This window comes from Bombina bombina, chromosome 3 (assembly GCF_027579735.1).
Source record: "Bombina bombina isolate aBomBom1 chromosome 3, aBomBom1.pri, whole genome shotgun sequence".
NCBI lineage: Eukaryota > Metazoa > Chordata > Amphibia > Anura > Bombinatoridae > Bombina > Bombina bombina.
The window spans coordinates 615,239,063-615,259,292 of record NC_069501.1 but is presented as its reverse complement, the minus strand read 5'-3'; the positions used below and the strand labels follow the sequence as shown (position 1 = coordinate 615,259,292).

Here is a 20,230-nt window from a genome sequence, read left to right as displayed (position 1 = left end):
TCACATAGCTATACCAGTGGTTTGAGCTTGTGTTTGATTTGCTGCCTAAGAGTATTAAAAGATATGACATCATTTAGAATTTTATTTATATTACTTTGGTCTTATGAATTTTTTAAGCCCCGCCCCCGCTCCTGCCCACCACATTTAAAAATTTTGCCGCGGGGGGGTCCCTCTTTTGAATTTTGAAATGTTGGGAGGTATGCCTAATAGTTTGCAGTGAAACCCCAAGGAAAGAACACACATTACACATAAACATTTAATTAAAAATGGTTTATCATTTAAATATACAGCACAGCATAATGACAAGCCCCACACCATTCCCTCTAATAATACATGATTGGAAGTTCCATCTTATTTTGGTTTGGACAATAATTAAACTGAGTGCTGCATTTCAGCATTTCACACTGACCCTGCTCACTTGTAGGGACAGAGCAGGGGGCTATTTGTTCTGGCTTGTTAGACAATGTTGTGACTGAAGACTCTGTCCCATGTCAGGTAATCTGCATGCACACTGAAGCGTCAGTACATGGTTTCTATAGATTAGGGAGAGACTTTTTTACTCCTGGATCACGCACCTAAGTATTTTGCTTCATCAGACTGCCACACATCATATAATACATGATACACACAAGAGAGCAAAGAAACTCAAGTACTTAATTTTATTGCAAAAATTGTAAGGAGGGCAATAGGAGAGTTTTTGCATTGCAGTGTAATGTTCCCCTCAGAAAATGCTGCCTCCAAACATGGAAGGGGATATGTCTTCTTAGGAAGCCACACAGCTATTTCTCAGTTTAGCACAGGCACCTGACTGAAAAGTCCTTCTGTTGCATAGTGACCCTGGAGTAGAAAGTGCTCACATTGTACAGAGCCGTGGCAACTGCAGGTAAGCATTCACTGTGGACATTTAGTGGAACTTGAAGAGCAGTAATGTTTGTCCATAGCACCTAAGGTATTCAAAGAACACCCACATAAAATCAAAAACAAATCTGACTGCATTTCCCATAAGAGTACAAAACAAATCTGTAAAATGCCCTTGTGATCAGCAGAAACAGAACATGACATTAATTGGAACCTTGTAATTCTTAGTCTTATCAGGCACTTATTGTCCTCAAACATTAGCTTAATATGACTATATTGTGCTTTTTTTTCACCAGAATAATTAGGGGAATGGTTATATAAGCATTATTACTATCTAAACAAATTAATAAATATATTTTCATAAATGTATCATTGTTATATTTGTATGGATTGTTTAAGTAATGACATGTGACCAAAACCCCTAGATACATGCCATATCCTCCCAGCAGAGGTAGCTATGGGTGATACAGTAAATAATTCACATATGTCCATGATAGTCAAAGTGCTATACTGAATGTATTGAAGAAAGAGGCAGGAATGTTGACTATGATTATACAGCAGGCTACTCGAAGATATGTTTTTTTCAGTCACGTTTAACATATAAGTGTTAACCAATCACTTTGGTGCAAAAAGAGTTGCTCCTTTTATAGATCCGACCCCAGGGCTGCATGGTGATGTCTGTGTCTGACAGGTTCAAAGGCCTGTGTGCCCCTCTATGGCAGCGCCAAACAATAACCCCCTGATCCCTACAAAGATTATGGGATTAGCTGAATCATTATCCTTTCTAAATCCAACAGGCTGTGAATCTCTTCTGTGTCAGCATAATAGGGTTAGTGTGAAAACACGTAGGTCCCCTCTGCATCCTGCCCACATGCAGAGTTTTATAACGAAGGTCTAAGTTATCTTAAAGCTAGGGTACATAATGGGCAGCTTTCATATGGAATTATGCAACTGTATTGCGTGCGATCACATAACTGGGATTCATACTTCTAGCGTGTAGGTGATATGTGCAAGTTTACATGTAAAAAATAATTTATAATGCTGTTCGATCTATACATACATTGATCATTAATGCATTCAGATCACTCAAGCAGGAAACAGGTTAAATGGTTCCATAGTTAACTCACAAGGTTACAAGCACAACCCTCCCTTTGCCTTTATGTGATGCACATGCTCCCTGCATCAGCAAATGCCCCGCTATGAAAATTGCCCTGCTTTATAAAATGCCACATCCCAGGGCTTCATGTGATCCAGATGGAAATCTGTGGGATTAGAAAAGTCTGCAGTAAGAGCATAGGGTCTGCACTTTCCTTCCCACTTTACCATAAATACACAGAGTTCAACATAACCCTTTCACTTCCTGTGGGAAACATCCTCCATGCTTACTCTGCCCCACACTCCCACTACAAAGGTTTCAATGTCACACTCGTTGTCACCACGAGCGATGCGGAAATATCCTCTCTCTCCCCAGTCTGTGCCCCAGGAGTTAGCAGCCAGCTAGAGAAAGGGAGAAAGCAGACATTCTATAAGCAAGGTTTGTGATTGTATGCACCATACAGAGACAAGAATAAAACGGCTTTATCCTTATTATATGCACAAACACGCTTACTCAGCAAATACTGACACATACACAATTTATCATAGACAAATACACATAACATTAAAGGAACACAACACCACTATTTTTTTTCTTTCATGATAGAACATAAAGAAAATAGTTTCTGATTTATTTTATCAAATTCTCATAGTATATTTTGTTCAATCAAATACCTAGGTAGGTAGCGTGCACTTGTCTGGCACCACATGGCAGGCAGCACACACTCCTGCCACCTAGTGTTCTTGCAAATGTATAGCACTGTTAAAAGTATTCTTGCAAAACTGCTGCTATTTATTGCTCCATACAGGTGTACGCTCCTGAGCCTATCTACCTTCTTTTCAACAGAATGAGAATGAAGTAAATTTGATAATAGAAGTAAAGAATTGTACACTCTATCTGAATCATAAAATAAAAAATCATGTCCCTTTAACAATACACACGGTACAGTGCATATACTTACTGCTCACAAAAAATAGATTATGAGTGGCGCGCTAACTGTTGCGCACAAGTGATAAGGGGTTTATTGCGGCTCTTTGCGCACGAAGTAGGACATGTATAACGAGTTTAAAGTAAACATGTTCGCTTGTCTAAATATGTGTATATGTATATATATTTATATATATATTTATATGTGTGTACATATGTATGTATTTATATTTATATATATGTATTTACAGATGTAGACATGGTCTTCCATAGAAATGTGGGTTGGGTAATGACTGCTCTTCTTTCACTCTATGGCTCTGAATGTGTTTGCATGCTAGCATGGTGTATACAACAAAATCTAAAAAAAACTCCACAAAGTGGCGCATTAAAATGCTCAGTAACTACTCCCAGTACCAATAACTAAAAATACATCAGACCTATAAAATTTAAGTTGACAATCTTAACATATATAGAATAAGATACAATATATTTAAATATTTAACAATATTTATTTATTACACAAGGATAAAATATATATATTGAACTTATGTAGAATTTAGGGATGTCTCCCTAAAAAACTATGCTGCAGCAGATCCTCCAAAACATTGTATAAAATGACAAAGTCTCTCCTTAAAATGAGTATACTCCTTTAATATCATTGTCAGTGTTTGCTTAGAAACTCTCCTGTATAGTCTCACTTTTCACAATATATCGCCATACACTTTTAGTTTTACCGAAGTATACGGATGTAAATATCCAGATTGAAAATGTTATAGTAGAACAAACTCGGTTACTTCACTGGACTGTTTTCCACAGTCCCTTGCATACCAAACCTGGCGTGGTTCTTTTGGTGTCTCTTCGAGCTTCTCTGAGATCCAGTCACATGACCCAAAAAAGGGTGCTTATTGACTGTGTAGCCCATATTCTCTTTGGACGATTTCTTGACACATTGGGCTCAATTAATTAAGCAAGGGCGGACACATTCCCTCTGGTGGGCAGAAATTTACTGGCAGAATTCAGCATTGCACACAAGCGCTATGAGACCAGAGAGATTGAAATTCTCCACTTAAGAGGTGGAGAAGAGATAAGAGAAGCAGCGATCTCATGACCGCTGCTTAATAAATCATGACTACAGGTTCTCTTGTGAGAACCTGTAGTCCTAGGGAAGGAGAAGGCTTGATAAATTGAACACTTTTTAACTTTGGTTATAAGTGGATAATCGAAAGTGACTGATATTAGGTCCAGACTGCATCAATGACCCTTAGTTTATCAACGCGTTTCGCCATTTATTAGGGCTTTATCAAGAAGACGCCAAAAGAACCACGCCAGGTTTGGTACGCAATGGGCTGTGGAAAACAGTACGGTGAAGTAACCAAGTTGTTGCGGAGGAAACAGGCGGAGAGCTATCAAGAGAACAGACGTTTTGTGTGCTACTATAAAATTTTTATATACATTGTTTTGGAGGATCAGCTGCAGTATAGTTTTTTTAGGGAGACATCCCTAAATTCTACATAAGAGTTCAGTATATATATTTTATCCTTGTGTAATAATAAATATTTTTAAGTATTTTAATATATCGTATCATATCTTATTCTATATATGTTAAGATTGTCAACTAAAATGTTATAGGACTGATGTATTTTTAGTTATTGTTACTAGGAGTAGTTACTGAGCATTTTTTGAAAATTTTTTAGATTTTTTTTGTATACACCATGCAAACACACCCAGATCCATAGGGGTAACCACCAAGAGTGAAAGAAGTGCAGTCATCAAGACAGCAAAACATAAAGAGAACTACTCTATGTAGTGTGTAAAGTGCTTGGAGGTGGGGTTATAATTAGGGCCTGTGCATAATTTTCCTCCAGGATTCAGTGGGTACCAGATACACCACGTCCATATCTAGCTCACACATGCAGTTCCCCATCTATATAGTTCACCCCAGCTACGTCTCTATATTGTTTGAACACACCTGATTCATGTCTATGACTAACAATATTTGAGTCTATTTCACACAAACACACTCACATACCTGTTAAATTCTTACAATTACATCCAGAATTAGTAAAGTACATAGACAAACAAATGTGGGCATCAGGGTATAATAACCTTTCTTTCATGTAATTGGCAAGAGTCCATGAGCTAGTGACGTATGGGATATACAATCCTACCAGGTGGGGCAAAGTTTCCCAAACCTCAAAATGCCTATAAATACATCCCTAACCACACCCACAATTCCGTTTTACAAACTTTGACTCCAATGGAGGTGGTGAAGTAAGTTTGTGCTAAGATTTCTACGTTGATATGCGCTTCTCAGCATTTTGAAGCCCGATTCCTCTCAGAGTACAGCGAATGTCAGAGGGATGTGAAGGGAGTATCACCTATTGAATGCAATGGTTTTCCTAACGGGGGTCTATTTCATAGGCTCTCTGTTATCGGTCACAGAGATTCATCTCCTACCTCCCTTTTCAGATCGACGATATACTCTCATATACCATTACCTCTACTGATAACTGTTTCAGTACTGGTTTGGCTATCTGCTATATGTGGATGGGTGTCTTTCGGTAAGTATATTTTTTATTACTTAAGACACCTCAGCTATGGTTTGGCACTTTATGCATTTATATAAAGTTCTAAATATATGTATAGTACTTATATTTGCCATGAGTCAGATTCATGTATTTCCTTTTGCAGACTGTCAGTTTCATATTTGGGGAAGATTAACATATTAAGAAATATTTTTTCTTACCTAGGGTTTATTCTTTTTTTCAAATTGACTACATTTTTCTTGCAAATTGCAGGCAGGATTAGGCACGCGGGTGCGCCAAATGCTAGACTTTATTGCGTCATTCTTGGCGCAATAATTTTTTGGCGCGAAGGTACGTCAGTTGACGCAAGTTTGTCATTTCCGGCGTCGTAGTTGACGCAGAGTTCCTTACACAGGGTTGCGTCGTTATTGACGCGAGTGTGTCATTTACGGATGTTGTTGGCGCCAAAAAATTTTCAGTTATGTTGTGCGTCATACTTGGCGCCAGATTTTTTTCATTATTTTAATATCCCATTGCTATTTGCCTCTTGCCTTTTTCTATGTCAGAGGGCTATGCTATTGCATTTTTTCCCCATTCCTGAAACTGTCATATAAACTGTCAATTTTGCTTTATATGTTGTTTTTTATTTTTCATTTTGCAAGAACAATCTGATCCTGCCTCAGAAGTATCTGTTGGAACTTTGCTGCCTGATGTCGGTTCTACTAAAGCTAAGTGCATTATATTTCCGAATGTCATTTGTATTGGTTATCATGATAAACTTTTACATGCAGATATTGGCCCCTATTTATCAAAGGTGTTGCGGATCAGGTCCGCAACACCTCGCTAAATGCGTAGAGCAATACGCTCTCCGCATTTAACATTGCACACGCCGCCCCCTGCTGACTCGCGGCCAAGCAGGGAGGTGTCAATCAACCCGATCATACTCGATCGGGTTGATTTCCGGCGATTCCTGTCCGCCTGCTCAGAGCAGCCGGACAGGGTTATGGAGCAGTGGTCTTTAGACTGCTGCTTCATAATTTGTGTTTCTGGCGAGTCTGAAGACTCGCCAGAAACAGGGGCCCACAAGCTCCGTTCGGAGCTTGATAAATGGGCCCCAGTGTCCATCAGTAAATCAGTGACGTGCCGTCATAGGAGGCAGGGGAGGCAGTGCCTACCCTGTCCTATGTGTGTAATTACACTTAATTTATAATGTTAAAATATATATATATATTTTAATTTTACATATACATTTTTTTTTTTAATGTAACTGAAGGTACCCCCCTGACCCCCCCATCCCCACTGCCAGTCACACTAGAGACTGCGCCATTCAGTGGCACTTAAGTCTCTGTGACCCATACCATTCTTGAATCCTTATAGAGGCTGCTCTCTAAGCAGCTGCCGGAGTGTGACGTTTCAGAGACTGAGAGCTCAGCTCACTGCTCTATGTCTTAGAGACTGCGCCACCCAGTGGCACTTAAGTCTCATTGCGGCCCAAATAGTTCCTATTAGAGGCTGCTCTCTAAGCAGCTGCCGGTGTGTGATGTGTCAGAGGAGGCTCAGATCTCAATGCTCTTGGAGGCGTGTTCCAGACGACTGGCGGGAATCAAGAAGACCGGAGAAGACACTGTGACAGAAGAGCTGTGTGCTGAGATGGACCTGCCCTGGATGATGTTTCTGGTAAGTAAAGTATTTTTTCCCCTGTTTGTGAGCCGGCACAGCAGCATGTGTAAGGGCAGGGCAGTGCAGTCAGCAGTGCGCACACCGCACATTATGGAATGGATGTGATTGTGCACACAGTGAAGGCAGAGGTTAAGTGTGTTTTAACATTACATCTGGGGTGGGGTGGCAGGGCTGTCTCTGCTCTAGCTATCAGGGTTAGGGTTTGTATCGATTGTTGGCAGCCATGGGGTTAATAGCCTAATATTTAACAGCTTTAGCCTGCAAGCCGCTCTATATCTATATGGGAGCCAGAGGTCACGTGGGAGGGGCTGCTGGGCTGCATTTTTATTTATCTTGGGCTACTTTCTAAATACACGCTTCTCCTACACACTGACCATGCATGAGGAAAAGAGAGTCGTCATCTGCAGTCACATCCCACTGCTTCCAAAGTATCTGCCCTTGGGATTGTTTAAAAGTGTAAAAGTGCTACTGTTTAACATCCCATCTCGTACTTCTTTAGAAGGCTGGAGGTCGCAAAAACAGGGCAGCCTTGTGCCTGACATTCAGATGTTAAAAACAGTAGCACTTTTACACTTTTAAACAAACGCAATCACAAATACCTTGGAAGCAGTGGGATGTGACTGCAGATGATGACTCTTTTCCTCATGCCTGACCGATCAGTACTGCATACCATGTCAGGCTGCTGTAAACAGTGAGGTCTTAGGGGAGTTTTAAGCACTCTAATGCTGTATGAGAATAGAGCCAGGGAAGAAGTGCAGCAGTGAGTGCAGATGAAGGACTGTATTTTCCTCATGCCTGACCTATAAGTACTGCATACAATGTCAGGCTGTTGATATTGCTGCTTCTGCCAGTGCCAGCCCCTGACTATATGATTTGCCAACTTCCAGAAGTTACAGAGGATAATTGTAGTCTAAGTGAGTAAAATAATAAAAAAAATACAAAGCATTCCTTCCTGGCATTCCCTATAAAGAGCTATACTGTATCTGGCTATACTGCTAGTAAAAAAAAAGCAAAAAAGCAAAATCAAGACTACTTATAAAGTTGCAAAGGCTATTAGTTATTCTGCTATATGCCTTTTATAATGTGGAAATAAATTAAAACTTGTAATATTACATAGAAAACACACACATTCACATTATTTTAACAAACACACAGAGTAGCATTCATAAGTGAAAACATCAACAATGATTTGTTGATTAGTTAGAGCAGGAGCTGTGTTTTTTGAAGCAGTAAGTTGTTTTTTAGTTAATCTTTAGTGAGTTATGTATTGACAGCAGCACTATTTAATGGTAACATAACTGTTCATCCACTATCAGATTAATGTTAGAATGCCAGCATTTGTTTTATGTCATGCTCCTGCAATATTTGATAAAAAGTAAACCATTTGCCTGCACTGTTTTTTTTTTTTTTTTTAAATGTTAGAGCAATATGCCACTAATTACCTCTATATATCTATGCATCTGCCCACTTTACAGTGCTTAAATGAGGAATGGGTGGGGGAGGCAGAACACTGTATTGCCCTTCAACCTCTGCTATGAAATGACCTGGGGGAGAAAAAAAGAAAGCACTCACCTATTCAGCACTGTGCGTTATGAACCTGCCATGTCTGCAATGTAAAGTATGTTATTCCCTCCCTGTATACTACATTATACTGATCTGTCCGTTATTATGTCAGTAAAATAAACATTAAACATTTTTAGACAGATTTAAGTTTAAACTAATTTTCAATTTACTGCTATTATCAAATTTGCTTTGTACTCTTGATATTTCTTTTGAAGTGTAAGCTCTGGAGCAGGAATGCACTACTGGGAGCTAGCTGAACACATGGGTGAGCCAATGACAAGAGACATATGTGCAGCTACTAATCACCAGCTAGCTCCCAGTAGTGCATTCCTGCTCTGGAGCTTACCTAGGTATGTTCTTCAACTCAAGATGCCAAGAGAACAAAGCAAATGTGATATTTGGGTGTATGTAGTAAGCAGCATGTGTAAATATATTATGGGCAAGTACTGTATGTTTTAGTGAGCTAGTCGTGTGTGTGTTATTGAGAAGTGTTTGAGTGTGTCAGTGAGCAGAGTGTGTGTGTAGTGTGTGTGTCCTTGAGCAGAGTGTGTGTGCTGTGTGTGTATATACTGTGTATATATGTGCGTGTGTGTATGTTTCTTGGGAGTATTATAGTCACTGCCTCACCAACCTCTGACCTCACTGCACGTCACTGCAGTAAATAGTACATTGCCTGTTGTTGTTCCTTCAACTTTTAATGTACAGGCTTTGTCTGCTATTCTGCCTTCTAATTATTATAAGGTCTTTTAAAACTTCTCATAAGGTTAATGAAATTTCAAATGACCGACAACATAATGAATTATCCTCCTCTGATGAGGATCTATCTGATTCAGAAGATCCTTCCTCAGATATTGACACTAACAAACCTATTTATTTATTTTAAATGAAGTATTTTTTGTTATTTATTAGTCCTCTTGATATTAGAACTAGTAAATTCTGCTTTTAAACCTCCTGTGGTTACTCCAGAGGTTTTTTTCCTATTCCTGATGCTATTTTTGATATGATTTATAAGGAATGGAATAAGCCGGGTACTTCTTTTTTTCCTTCTTCAAGGTTTTAAAAATTGTATCCTTTACCAGCAATTAATATAGAGTTTGGGAAAAGATCCTCAAATTGATGGGGCTATTTCTACTCTTGCTGAACGTACCTCTATTCCTATGGAAGATAGTACTTAAGTTCCTTTAAATAGGAAACTTGAATCTTTTCTAAGGAAAGCATATTTATATTCAGGTCCTCTCAGGCCTGCAATTTCTTTGGCTGATGCTGCAGCTGTATCAACATTTTTGTTAGAGAATTAGCGCAACAAGAATTGGATTCTGATTTATATAGCATTGTTCGCTTACTGCAACATACTAATCAGTTCTGATGCCATTTTTTTATATCATCAAGATTGATGTTAGATCTATGTCTTTAGCTATTTTTAGCTAGAAGAGTTTTGTGGCTTTTTTCTTGGAATGCTGATATGACTTTTTAAGTCTAGATTGCTATCTCTTTCTTTCCAAGGTAATAAGAGACCTAAAGGGTAAATATAAAGCTCCTAATCGTTTTTTGTTCTTTTTGTCAATTAAGGAACAAAAACCTATTCCTTCCCTATGGAATCTGTTTCCAATTGGAAACCTTCATTAAATGGAATAATTCCAAGCCAATTAAGAAACCAAAAGCCAGCCCCTAAGTCCACATGAAGGTGCAACCTAAGTCCACATGAAGGTGGTAGAGGGCAGATTAAGGTTTTTTTCTAGGATGTTTGGATAAATTCTGTCCAAAATCTATGGTTTCAGAGTATTGTCTCTCAAGGGTATCGAATATGATTCTGAGTAAGTTCTCCTGTGAAAAGATTTTTTTTCTCTCACGTATCCCAGCAAATCCAGTTAAGCTCAGGCTTTCCTGAAGTGTTTTTCAGTCCTGGAGTTTCAGGGGTAGTCATGTCAGTTCCTTTTCAGGAACAGGGTCTGGAGTTTTATTCAAATCTATTCATTTGTCCCAAAGAAGGAAATTTCATTCAGACCAATTTTTGGATCTGAAAATTTTGAATCGTTATGTAAGAGTACCATCTTTCAAATGGTGAATTTCAGGACTATTCTGCCTTTTGTTCAGCAAGAACATTTTATTTCCTCAATGGACTTGCAGGATGTATTCCTTCATATTCCGATTCATTCAGATCATTTTCAGTTCCTGAGATTCTCTTTTCTAGACAAGCATTACCAAGTCATTGCTCTTCCATTTGGATTAGCAACTGCTCAAATACTCTTTTTAAAAGGTTCTAGGTGCCCTGCTTTATGGAAACCAGAGAGCAGGGTATTGCGGTGTTTCCTTATTTGGATGATATGTTGGTACTAGCTCAGTCTTTACGTTCTGCAGAATCTCACGCAAATCAATTAGTGTTATTTCTTCAGAAACATGGTTGGAGGATCAATTTACCAAAAGTTTCTTGATTCCTCAGACAAGGGTCACCTTTTTTAGGTTTCCAGATAGATTCAGTGTCCATGACTCTGTCTCTCTAACAGACAAGAGATGTTTGAAATTGGTTGCAGCCTGTCGGCACCTTCAGTCTCAGTCATTCCTTTCAGTAGTTATGTGCATGGAAATTTTAAGTCTCATGACTGCAGCATCTGACGCGATTCTCTTTGCTCATTTTCACATGCGACCTCTCCAGCTTTGTTTGCTGAATCCATGGTGCAGGGATTATACAAAGATATCACAATTAATATCCTTAAATCTCAATGTTTGACTCTCTCTGACGTGGTGGTTAAATCACCAGCGTTTGGTTCAAGGGGCTTCTTTTGTTCGGCTAACCTGGACTATGTTCACTTCAGATGCAAGTCTTTCAGGTTGGGGAGCTGTTTGGGGATCTCTGACAGCACAAGGGGTTTGGAAATCTCAAGAGGCGAGATTACCAATCAGTTTTTTAGAACTCTGTGCAATTCTCAGAGCTCTTCAGTTTTGTTCTCTGTTGAAGAGAGAACCGTTCATTTGTTTTCAGACAGACAATATCACAGACAGTGGCATTTGTCAATCACCAGCGTAGGACTTACAGTCCACAAGCTATGAAGAAGTATCTTGGATACTTGCTTGGGCGGAATCCAGCTCCTGTCTAATTTCTGCGGTGCATTTTCCCAGGTATAGACATTGGGAGGCGGATTATTTTAACCGTCAGACTTTACATCCAGGGGGGTGGTCCCTCCATCCAGATGTGTTTTCTCATCTAAATATGAGACTTCCCAGATGCCTGTCCAGGTCCAGGGATTTTCAGGGGGAAGCAGTGGGTGCACTGACACTTCTTTGGTGTTTTCAACCTGCTTATATTTTCCTGCCTCTAGTTCTTCTTCCAAGAGTGATCGCCAAATCATCATGGAACAATTGTTTTTGTTGCTGGTGGTCTTGTTCGGATGTTCAGTTGCCAACTTTGGCCACTTCTGTTAAGTAGTAGCAAAAGGTACTCTCTCTAGTTGAACCCACAGTATGCCTGGTCGGTAGGAAATGTAGTGTTCTAAAAGCCAAAACTTTGTGCCACCGGACTCACCCGCTCCTTGGTTCTGTCAGATGCTCCACCGAGTGGAGTCTGCTGCCTCCCCTCACTCTCTGCCGTTTACGTACGGTCCTGGGGTGTGGGATCCTAGAGCCTGCCAATTTAATGTCCGGGTAAGTGTCAATTCGAAACAGTTCAAAACTTATTTTTCCCCCGGTCCTGGCGTGAGGCTGCTGTATCCTAACAAACCCTCTTCAGACGTCATCCGGGGTGAGGGGGGTGAGGGGGGCGTGGTCCACACACACGTCCTCTGTGGACAGGAAGAGATGCAGCTTGAAGCTTGATAGAAGCTGCAGGGAGTCCCTGGTGCAGCAGTCAAACAGGGAATATGAGGAGTAATCCCCTCTGGATGTGCTGGCACGCTTGTAGGTCAGTGTAACAGAGCAAACAAAAAATTTGTAGCGGAGCACCAGACCAGTCCAATTGAGTATAATTTTTATTATACTCAATTGGACTGGTGCTCCGCTACAATTTTTTGTTTGCTCACTTCTGTTAAGGCCAGACCTACTGTTTCAAGGTCCATTTTTCCATCAGGTTCTCAAATCATTAAATTTGAAGGTATGGAAATTTATCGCTTACTGTTAAGTCATAGAGGTTTCTTTGACTCAGTGATTAATACTATGTTACAAGCTCGTAAATCTGTCTCTAGAAAGATTTATTATCAAGTTTGAAAGACTTACATTTCTTGGTGTTCTTCTTATGAATTTTCTTGGCATTCTTTTAGAATTGTAAGAATTTTACAGTTTCTTCAGGATGGTTTGGATAAGGGTTTGTCTGCAAGTTCCTTGAAGGGACAAATCTTTGTTCTTTCTGTTTTATTTCACAGAAAGATTGCTAAACTTCCTGATATTCACTGTTTTGTACAGGCTTTAGTATTAAGCATATTAAGCCTGTCATTAAATCAATCTCTCCTCCTTGGAATCTTAATTTAGTTTTTAAGGCCTTTAAGGTTCCTCCATTTTGAGCCTATGCATTCTTTGGACATTTAACTACTTTCTTGGAAAGTGTTGTTCCTTTTGGCCATCTCTTCTGCTAAAAGAGTTTCTGAGCTATCTGCTCTTTCTTGTGAATCTCTTTTTCTGATTTTTCATCAGGATAAGGCGGTTTTGCAGACTTTTCCTGAAGTTGTGAATTCTAACAACATTAGTAGAGAAATTGTTGTCCCTTTCTTGTGTCCTAATCCTAAGAATTCTTTGGAAAGATACTTACATTCTTTGGATGTGGTGAGAACTTTGAAATATTACGTTGAAGCTACTAAAGATTTCAGGAAGACTTCTAGTCTATTTGTTATATTTTCTGGTCCTATGAAGGTCAGAAGGCTTCTGCTATTTCCTTGGCTTCTTGATTAAAGCTTTTGATTCTTCAAGCTTATTTGAGTTGGGTCAGGCCCCGCCTCAGAGAATTACAGCTCATTCTTCTAGATCAGTCTCCACTTCGTTGGGCTTTTAAGAATGAAGCTTCAGTTGATCAAATTTACAAGCGGCAATTTGGTCTTCTTTACATTCATTTACTAAATTCTACCGTTTTGTTGTATTTGCTTCTTCAGAAGTAGTTTTTGGTAGAAAAGTTCTTAAGGCAGCTGTTTCAGTTTGATTCATCTGCTGATGTTTTAAGTTTTTCTTGTCATTTGAAGAATAAACTTATATTTTGGGGTGTGGATTATTTTTTCAGCGGAAAATGGCTGTTGTTTATTTTTATCCCTCCCTCTCTAGTGACTCTTGCGTGGAGTTACACATCTTGGGTATTGATATCCCATATGTCACTAGCTCGTGGACTCTTGCCAATTGCATGAAAGAAAACATAATTTATGTAAGAATTTACAAGATAAATTCATTTCTTTCATATTGGCAAGAGTTCATGAGGCCCACCCTTTTTATGGTGGTTATGATTTTTTGTATAAAGCACAATTATTTCCAAATTCCTTTGTTGATGCTTTTTACTCCTTTATCACCCCACTACTTGGCTATTCGTTAAACTGAATTGTGGGTGTGGTGAGGGGTGTATTTATAGGCATTTTGAGGTTTGGGAATCTTTGCCCCTCCTGGTAGGATTGTATATCCCATATGTCACTAGCTCATGGACTCTTGCCAATATGAAAGAAATGAATTTATCTTGTAAATTCTTACATAAATTATGTTTTTCTACTTAAGCCAATTAGGTACAGTTGTTGAGTATTAGTATCACAGTGTTTAATATTCCAAAATTATGATCTCCATTTTTTGTAATTGTGTAAAATATATAGAAATACTTTTTTTTCTGTCCTGCTAGTGCTTTTTAAAAGGGGTGCTCGCTTAGTGCAACTCAGTAGTTATATACGTGTATGTGTATATATATATATTTGATTTTGCTTTTTCTTAAGTGTATCTCTATAGGATAAACTGTATTGAAGGTATAATATCCCTTTAAAAAAACAATGTTCTCACTTTTATGCTCTTCCTATTACCAGGCAAATACGCACAATTACACATTCCCTAGTTTACTCATATATTTGTGATACACTTTGTCAACATATACTGACGCACTAACACTCAGGCATATTCACATGCAAACACATTTACAAAAGAAGCAAGAAAACTATGCATAGCAGTCACATGATGTACAATGCACAAACAGCACAACCCTGTGACAAAGCAAATCAGTCAAACAATGGTATAAGGAACAAATTACTGCAGCAGTTTCCTTACCCAGTATTTGTGGATTCTTCTATCTGTGCCTTGCTCCTCACCCCATCTAATGGAGACAGAGAATTAAAAAAAACAGTCACTTAATTGTGCCATTTAAAGTAAAAATTATCATTTAAATATTTTCCCTCTTTGATGAATCTTTAAAATGCAATTTAAAGGGTCAGTCAACACCAGAATTTTTGTTGTTTAAAAAGATAGATAATCCCTTTATTACCCATTCCCCAGTTTTGCAAAATCAACACTGTTATATTAATACACTTTTTACTTCTGTGGCTAACTTGTATCTAAGCATCTTCTGACCGCCCCTAATCACATGACTTTTAGTTATTATCTATTGACTTGCATTTTAGCCAATTAGTGCAGTGTCTGCCACTAGGGTTGCCACCTCGGCCATTTTCTTGGACACTTATGAGTTACACACGCTGCAGGGTGTGCAGAGGGAAACATGCATTGTGCTGCTGGACAGCAAAAAAATAGTGATCCTGGACAGCATTATTCATGTTCCTCCCTGCACACCCTGCAGCATGTGTAACTCATAAGTGTCCAGGAAAACATGGCCGAGGTGGCAACCCTATCTGCCACTAGCCACGAGCGTGATCACAATGCTATCTATATGGCCTACATGAGCTTGCTCTCCCCTGCTGTGAAAAGTAAATAAAATAGAGGCGGCCTTCAAGGGCTTAGAAATTATCAAATGAGCCTTCCTAGGTTTGCTTTCAACTAGAATACCAAGAGAACAAAGCAAAATTGTTGATAAAAGTAAATTGGAAAGTTGTTTAAAATTACATGCCCTATTTGAAAAATGAAAGTTTTGGACTTGACTGTCCCTTTAATCTGAATTACAGTTTATGATTTTTGAAAAATGAATAATTCTTCAACTGAAAAAAGTGTTATGTGTGTTGGATGTATCAGCGGCAGCTGTTTGTCTTTCCCTGCCAATTAATACTACATTCATCCAGCTTTAACTTTTTGTGCAAAAAAATATTTTAAGCATGTTTATCTAGTACTTTTTCACATACATGAGCATTTTTTTATTATAATTTAATGTTGATTTAATAATGATCAGCTTTTATCATCTCTAGGTACTCAGGTTACATTCTAACTGGATGTTCAGTCATTGCAAAATATGATAGCTTCTTTATTGCTAGTTGATGGGTAATAGATGAATCCATTGCAAAAAAAAAAATGTAATTTGTGGCCAAGTTAGTCTGTGAAATGATACCTAGCAGGCATTGGGTTAATAGTGTTATAACAAGCCTGGTACTACAGTTGTGTAATTATTAATGTGCCTTGCAGCTCATGCAGGGGTTGTTCAGACCTGAACACTTCTCTCTGCTGTCACGGTAAGTAGTTATCTTGCTGCTAATACTGTTTTTAACATTTGTGGCGCACAGGGACAGACCCATGGCATCATCACGTGTAATCTTCAGACCTCATGCCTTTCTGAAGTCAGATAGTTTTCTGGGTGGGGACAGCCTATAACCATGGTGATACGCACACTGTTAGGTATGCATAAGATCTGGGCCAAAGGTACGTCTGATTATAGGAGGCAAGAACAGGAGAATTCCAGAGCAGCACTGAATGGCATATATTAATAAGTAGCATTTAAAGAACTTGCTTCAGTTCTTATACTGGACATAAACAACTCCACCAATTGACTTTAAGGAATATGAAATACCTATTTTTTCTTTCATGATTCAGATACAGCATACAATTTTAAACAACTTTCCAATTTACTTTTATTTTTAAATTTGCATCTTTCCCTTGGAATACTGTTTTGAAAAAGCAGTAATGCACTCACCACTGGGAGCTAGCTGTACACATCGGCAAGCCAACGGCAAGAGGCATATATGTGCAGCCACCAATCCGCAGCTAGCTCTTAGCACTTGAACCTACCGAGGTTTCATTTTCAACAAAGGATACCAAGTGAACAAAACAAATTAGATAAGAGAAGTAAATTGGAAAGTTGTTTAAAATTGTATGCTCTGTCTGAATCATGAAATAAATTGTTTGGTTGTTATGTCCCTTGAAAGTCTTGTCTGCAGTGCTCCTCTGCTATTCCTATAATAGTCATTCATAATATCACTTATCATAATGATAAGATGCATTTTAGCTATACATGATGTGATGTGACATGAAGGGGTAAATTTATCATATGTCAGACGGACATGATACGCTGTAGCCAATCATGTCCGCCCGACATCGTTAAATGCAGACAGCATACGCTGTCGACATTTAACATTGCACAAGCATTTCTGGTGAAATGCTTGGCAATGCCGCCCCCTGCACATTCGCGGCCGCTAGCAGAGGGTGTCAATCATCCCGATCATATACGATCAGATGATTGCTGTGAGTTAAGGAGCAGCGGTCTTATGACCACTGCTTCCTAACTTAAAGGGACAGTAAACCTTAAAAATAATGTTATATAATTCTGCACATAGTGCAGAATTATATAACATTATTTAGGTGCTATAGCCATAAAAGCATTTTTTACCGTTTAATTTGCTAAAATACGGCGCTTTTACAGACCCGCTCTCTGCTCTCTGCTGAGCGGGTCTGTTATTTTTAGTCAGCGCATCGGGCCAGCTGTATAGTCACAGCCCGGCCCGACCGTGCCATAGCACTAAGTGCAGCTCGCTCCTGTCACAGAGAGCAGAGAGCGGGTCTGTAAAAGCGCCGTATTTTAGCAAATTAAACGGTAAAAAATGCTTTTATGGCTATAGCACCTAAATAATGTTATATAATTCTGCACTATGTGCAGAATTATATAACATTATTTTTAAGGTTTACTGTCCCTTTAAGTTTAAGGCGGACCTGAAACTTCGGGGGTAGATTGTAGCATCTGCTGTTTGATAAATCTACCCCTAAGTCTGCTGTATTGGGCTTTAGATTTACAGCTGGTCACTACTTCTGTTTCTTGTCATGCACATTAGCGCCATATACACAGCTCTATCACTGTATGGGTGTCTGCAGGAGTTCTTACTGTATCAATGTAGACAAAATACAGCATATAACAGTATAATTACATTTAAAAAATAATATTAAGCAAATTCATTTTTTTCACTAACGTGATTGATCAGTTTAAAGAAGAAAACTGTACTTTATATAATAAAAGGACCTTATCATGTTTTCTGTTAATGTGACCAGAAAGCTAGGTTTTAAATGGGGGTTTTCGATGGTGTATGGATGAATTTTGGCAAAGAAAGACACAGTTTCATTGCCCTTGTCTTTTACTACTCTAAACCTAGTGATTAGTAGCTATATTTTCCATTTTCACATTTACTACATACTGTAATGAAAAGTCATATGATCTCTTATTTAAACAGGAAATTCCCCTCTTTCTAATGATTTCATTTGTATATGAATCTAATTTTTGACCAAGAAAGGGCAATAGCTTCAGAATCCTCACACATTTTTTAACTAACCCAAGTGTCTTCTGGGTAATGAAACTGCCATTTACACATTCACATTGTAAACAGATGGTCACATGACCACTAATTAGAAAGTGGAGATTTTATTCTTCCAGTGATGGATCAATGCCCTTCTTGGTTGTATTGACTCTGTAGCTTCTTATCTTTAGGAGTCAGTCTCCTAAGAGAACAAACTCATTTTATTTAATTACAGCTACTCTTGTACACACCTATAAGATAAATTGTGCCACTGTCATCTTTCTCTACTATAGATAGACTGGGCTATCTGTTGTACAGGATGTTTGACAACATTGTTAAAAATGATAATACAGTCAGTACACAACTGGATCTACTCCTCCCAGTTTCTCTTTAATGCTTCCTGCCTCTCCCTTCCTCGTGTTTCCTGGAGCACTTGAGACAGACTTCATTTCTTCCCTTAGCCATTCTGAGACGATAATTAGGGCAGCAAGAGTGGGAAAAAGAACAATGGGAAGAAAGAAAGAGTGGCAAAGAGAAATAGAAAGAGAGAGGAAAATAATGTTAAAGGGACATGAAAGTTATGAAACCCAAATTTTTTTATTTAATGATTCAAATAGAGAATACAATTTTAAACAACATTCTAATTTACTTCTATTATCTAATTAACTTCATTCTTTAGACATCCTTTGTTAAAGAAATAGCAGTGCACATGGGTGAGCCAATCACACGAAGCATCTATGTGCAGACACCAATCAGCAGCTACTGAGCCTATCTAGATATGCTTTCCAACAAATTAGATAAAATAAGTAAATTAGAAAGTTGTTTAAAAATGCATGCTCTTTTTAAATCATGAAAGAAAAAGTGTGGGTTTAATGTCCCTTTAAAGTTTCTAAATATTCTGGTAAAGAGAGAAATAAATAGAGAAAGGGAACTGGTGGTAATCTGAGCAAGTTAGAGATTTACTTACATAAGGCTAGATTACAAGTGGAGCACTATTTTAACGTGCGCTTGTAAAGGGGAAAATGGTTAAAGGGGAAAATAACCAGCCATTACAAGTGGCTGGTTAATGCTCCCGCAAGCTCGCAGTTTCACTTTGTGCAATTAACCAGAGGTCAGACCCCAATTGCCCCCAAAATAAAGTGGACAATAAAAAAATATGAGCTTTTTTTTTAATTAAATACTGCACGAAAGAGTTATAAGGGGTTAAAGTGAATGGATGTGTGGTGTGTGAAAAAAAATGGTACTGAAAGTGACTTTACATTGAGGTGAATAGGGAATGTGTTTGTACTGTAAATATATAAGCTTATACACATATATATTTATGTGTTAAAATGTGTATATACGCATATAAACACATAAATATGTATATAGATATTTATATTCATATATATTTTTATTTTGCTGCACAAATTGCCCCCTGCGCTGCGTTAGGTGCTTTGCCATGTCTCACGGCATGAGAACGAAGCTCCTAATGCCTAACTTATAATAGTACCGTGCGCTGGTATTACTGAGTGGAGTGCAAATATCACACTCGCGAAAGTGCAATATTGTGTTTCACTCGTAATCTAGGCCATTATATTTAAAGTGGTTTAAAGGGTCAGTTTAGGTGTATTTGAAATGCATTTCAGATAATGTCAGAAACATTTTTGCAGTATGTCTAAATTTGCAAAAAATGTTCTGCTTGAGCAATAATTTAAAATTTCACATGGCCCAGTGCAAATGCAAGTTTAGGTCAAATGCATGAGTATTAATCCACTGTGCAAGCTCCAAATGCTGATGACATCATGCACGTCGTTACTGCATGCGTAGAGCATAGACACTGGGGCATATGCAACAGCATAACAGCAGTTATGAAGCAGCGGTCACAAAGACCGCTGCTCCATAACCTGTCCACCTGCTCTGAGCAGACGGACACACATCGCCGGAAATCAACAATTGGGTTGATTGACACCCCCCTGTTGGCGGCCTATTGGCCGCAAGTC

General features: G+C 38.6%; 1 protein-coding gene across 1 annotated transcript in view; it reads right to left on the bottom strand.

The window, feature by feature from the left end:
• Window positions 1-255: 255 nt before the first annotated feature.
• Window positions 256-20,230, bottom strand: part of TINAGL1 (tubulointerstitial nephritis antigen like 1) — a 138,059-nt gene continuing 118,084 nt past the window's right edge. The window contains exons 11-12 of the mRNA XM_053707228.1: window positions 14,860-14,905; window positions 256-2,355 (exon numbers count right to left, since the gene is read on the bottom strand). Coding sequence (XP_053563203.1) covers window positions 2,212-2,355; window positions 14,860-14,905 — 190 coding nt within the window. The 3' untranslated portion in view covers window positions 256-2,211. The remainder of the gene's footprint in view (window positions 2,356-14,859; window positions 14,906-20,230) is intronic.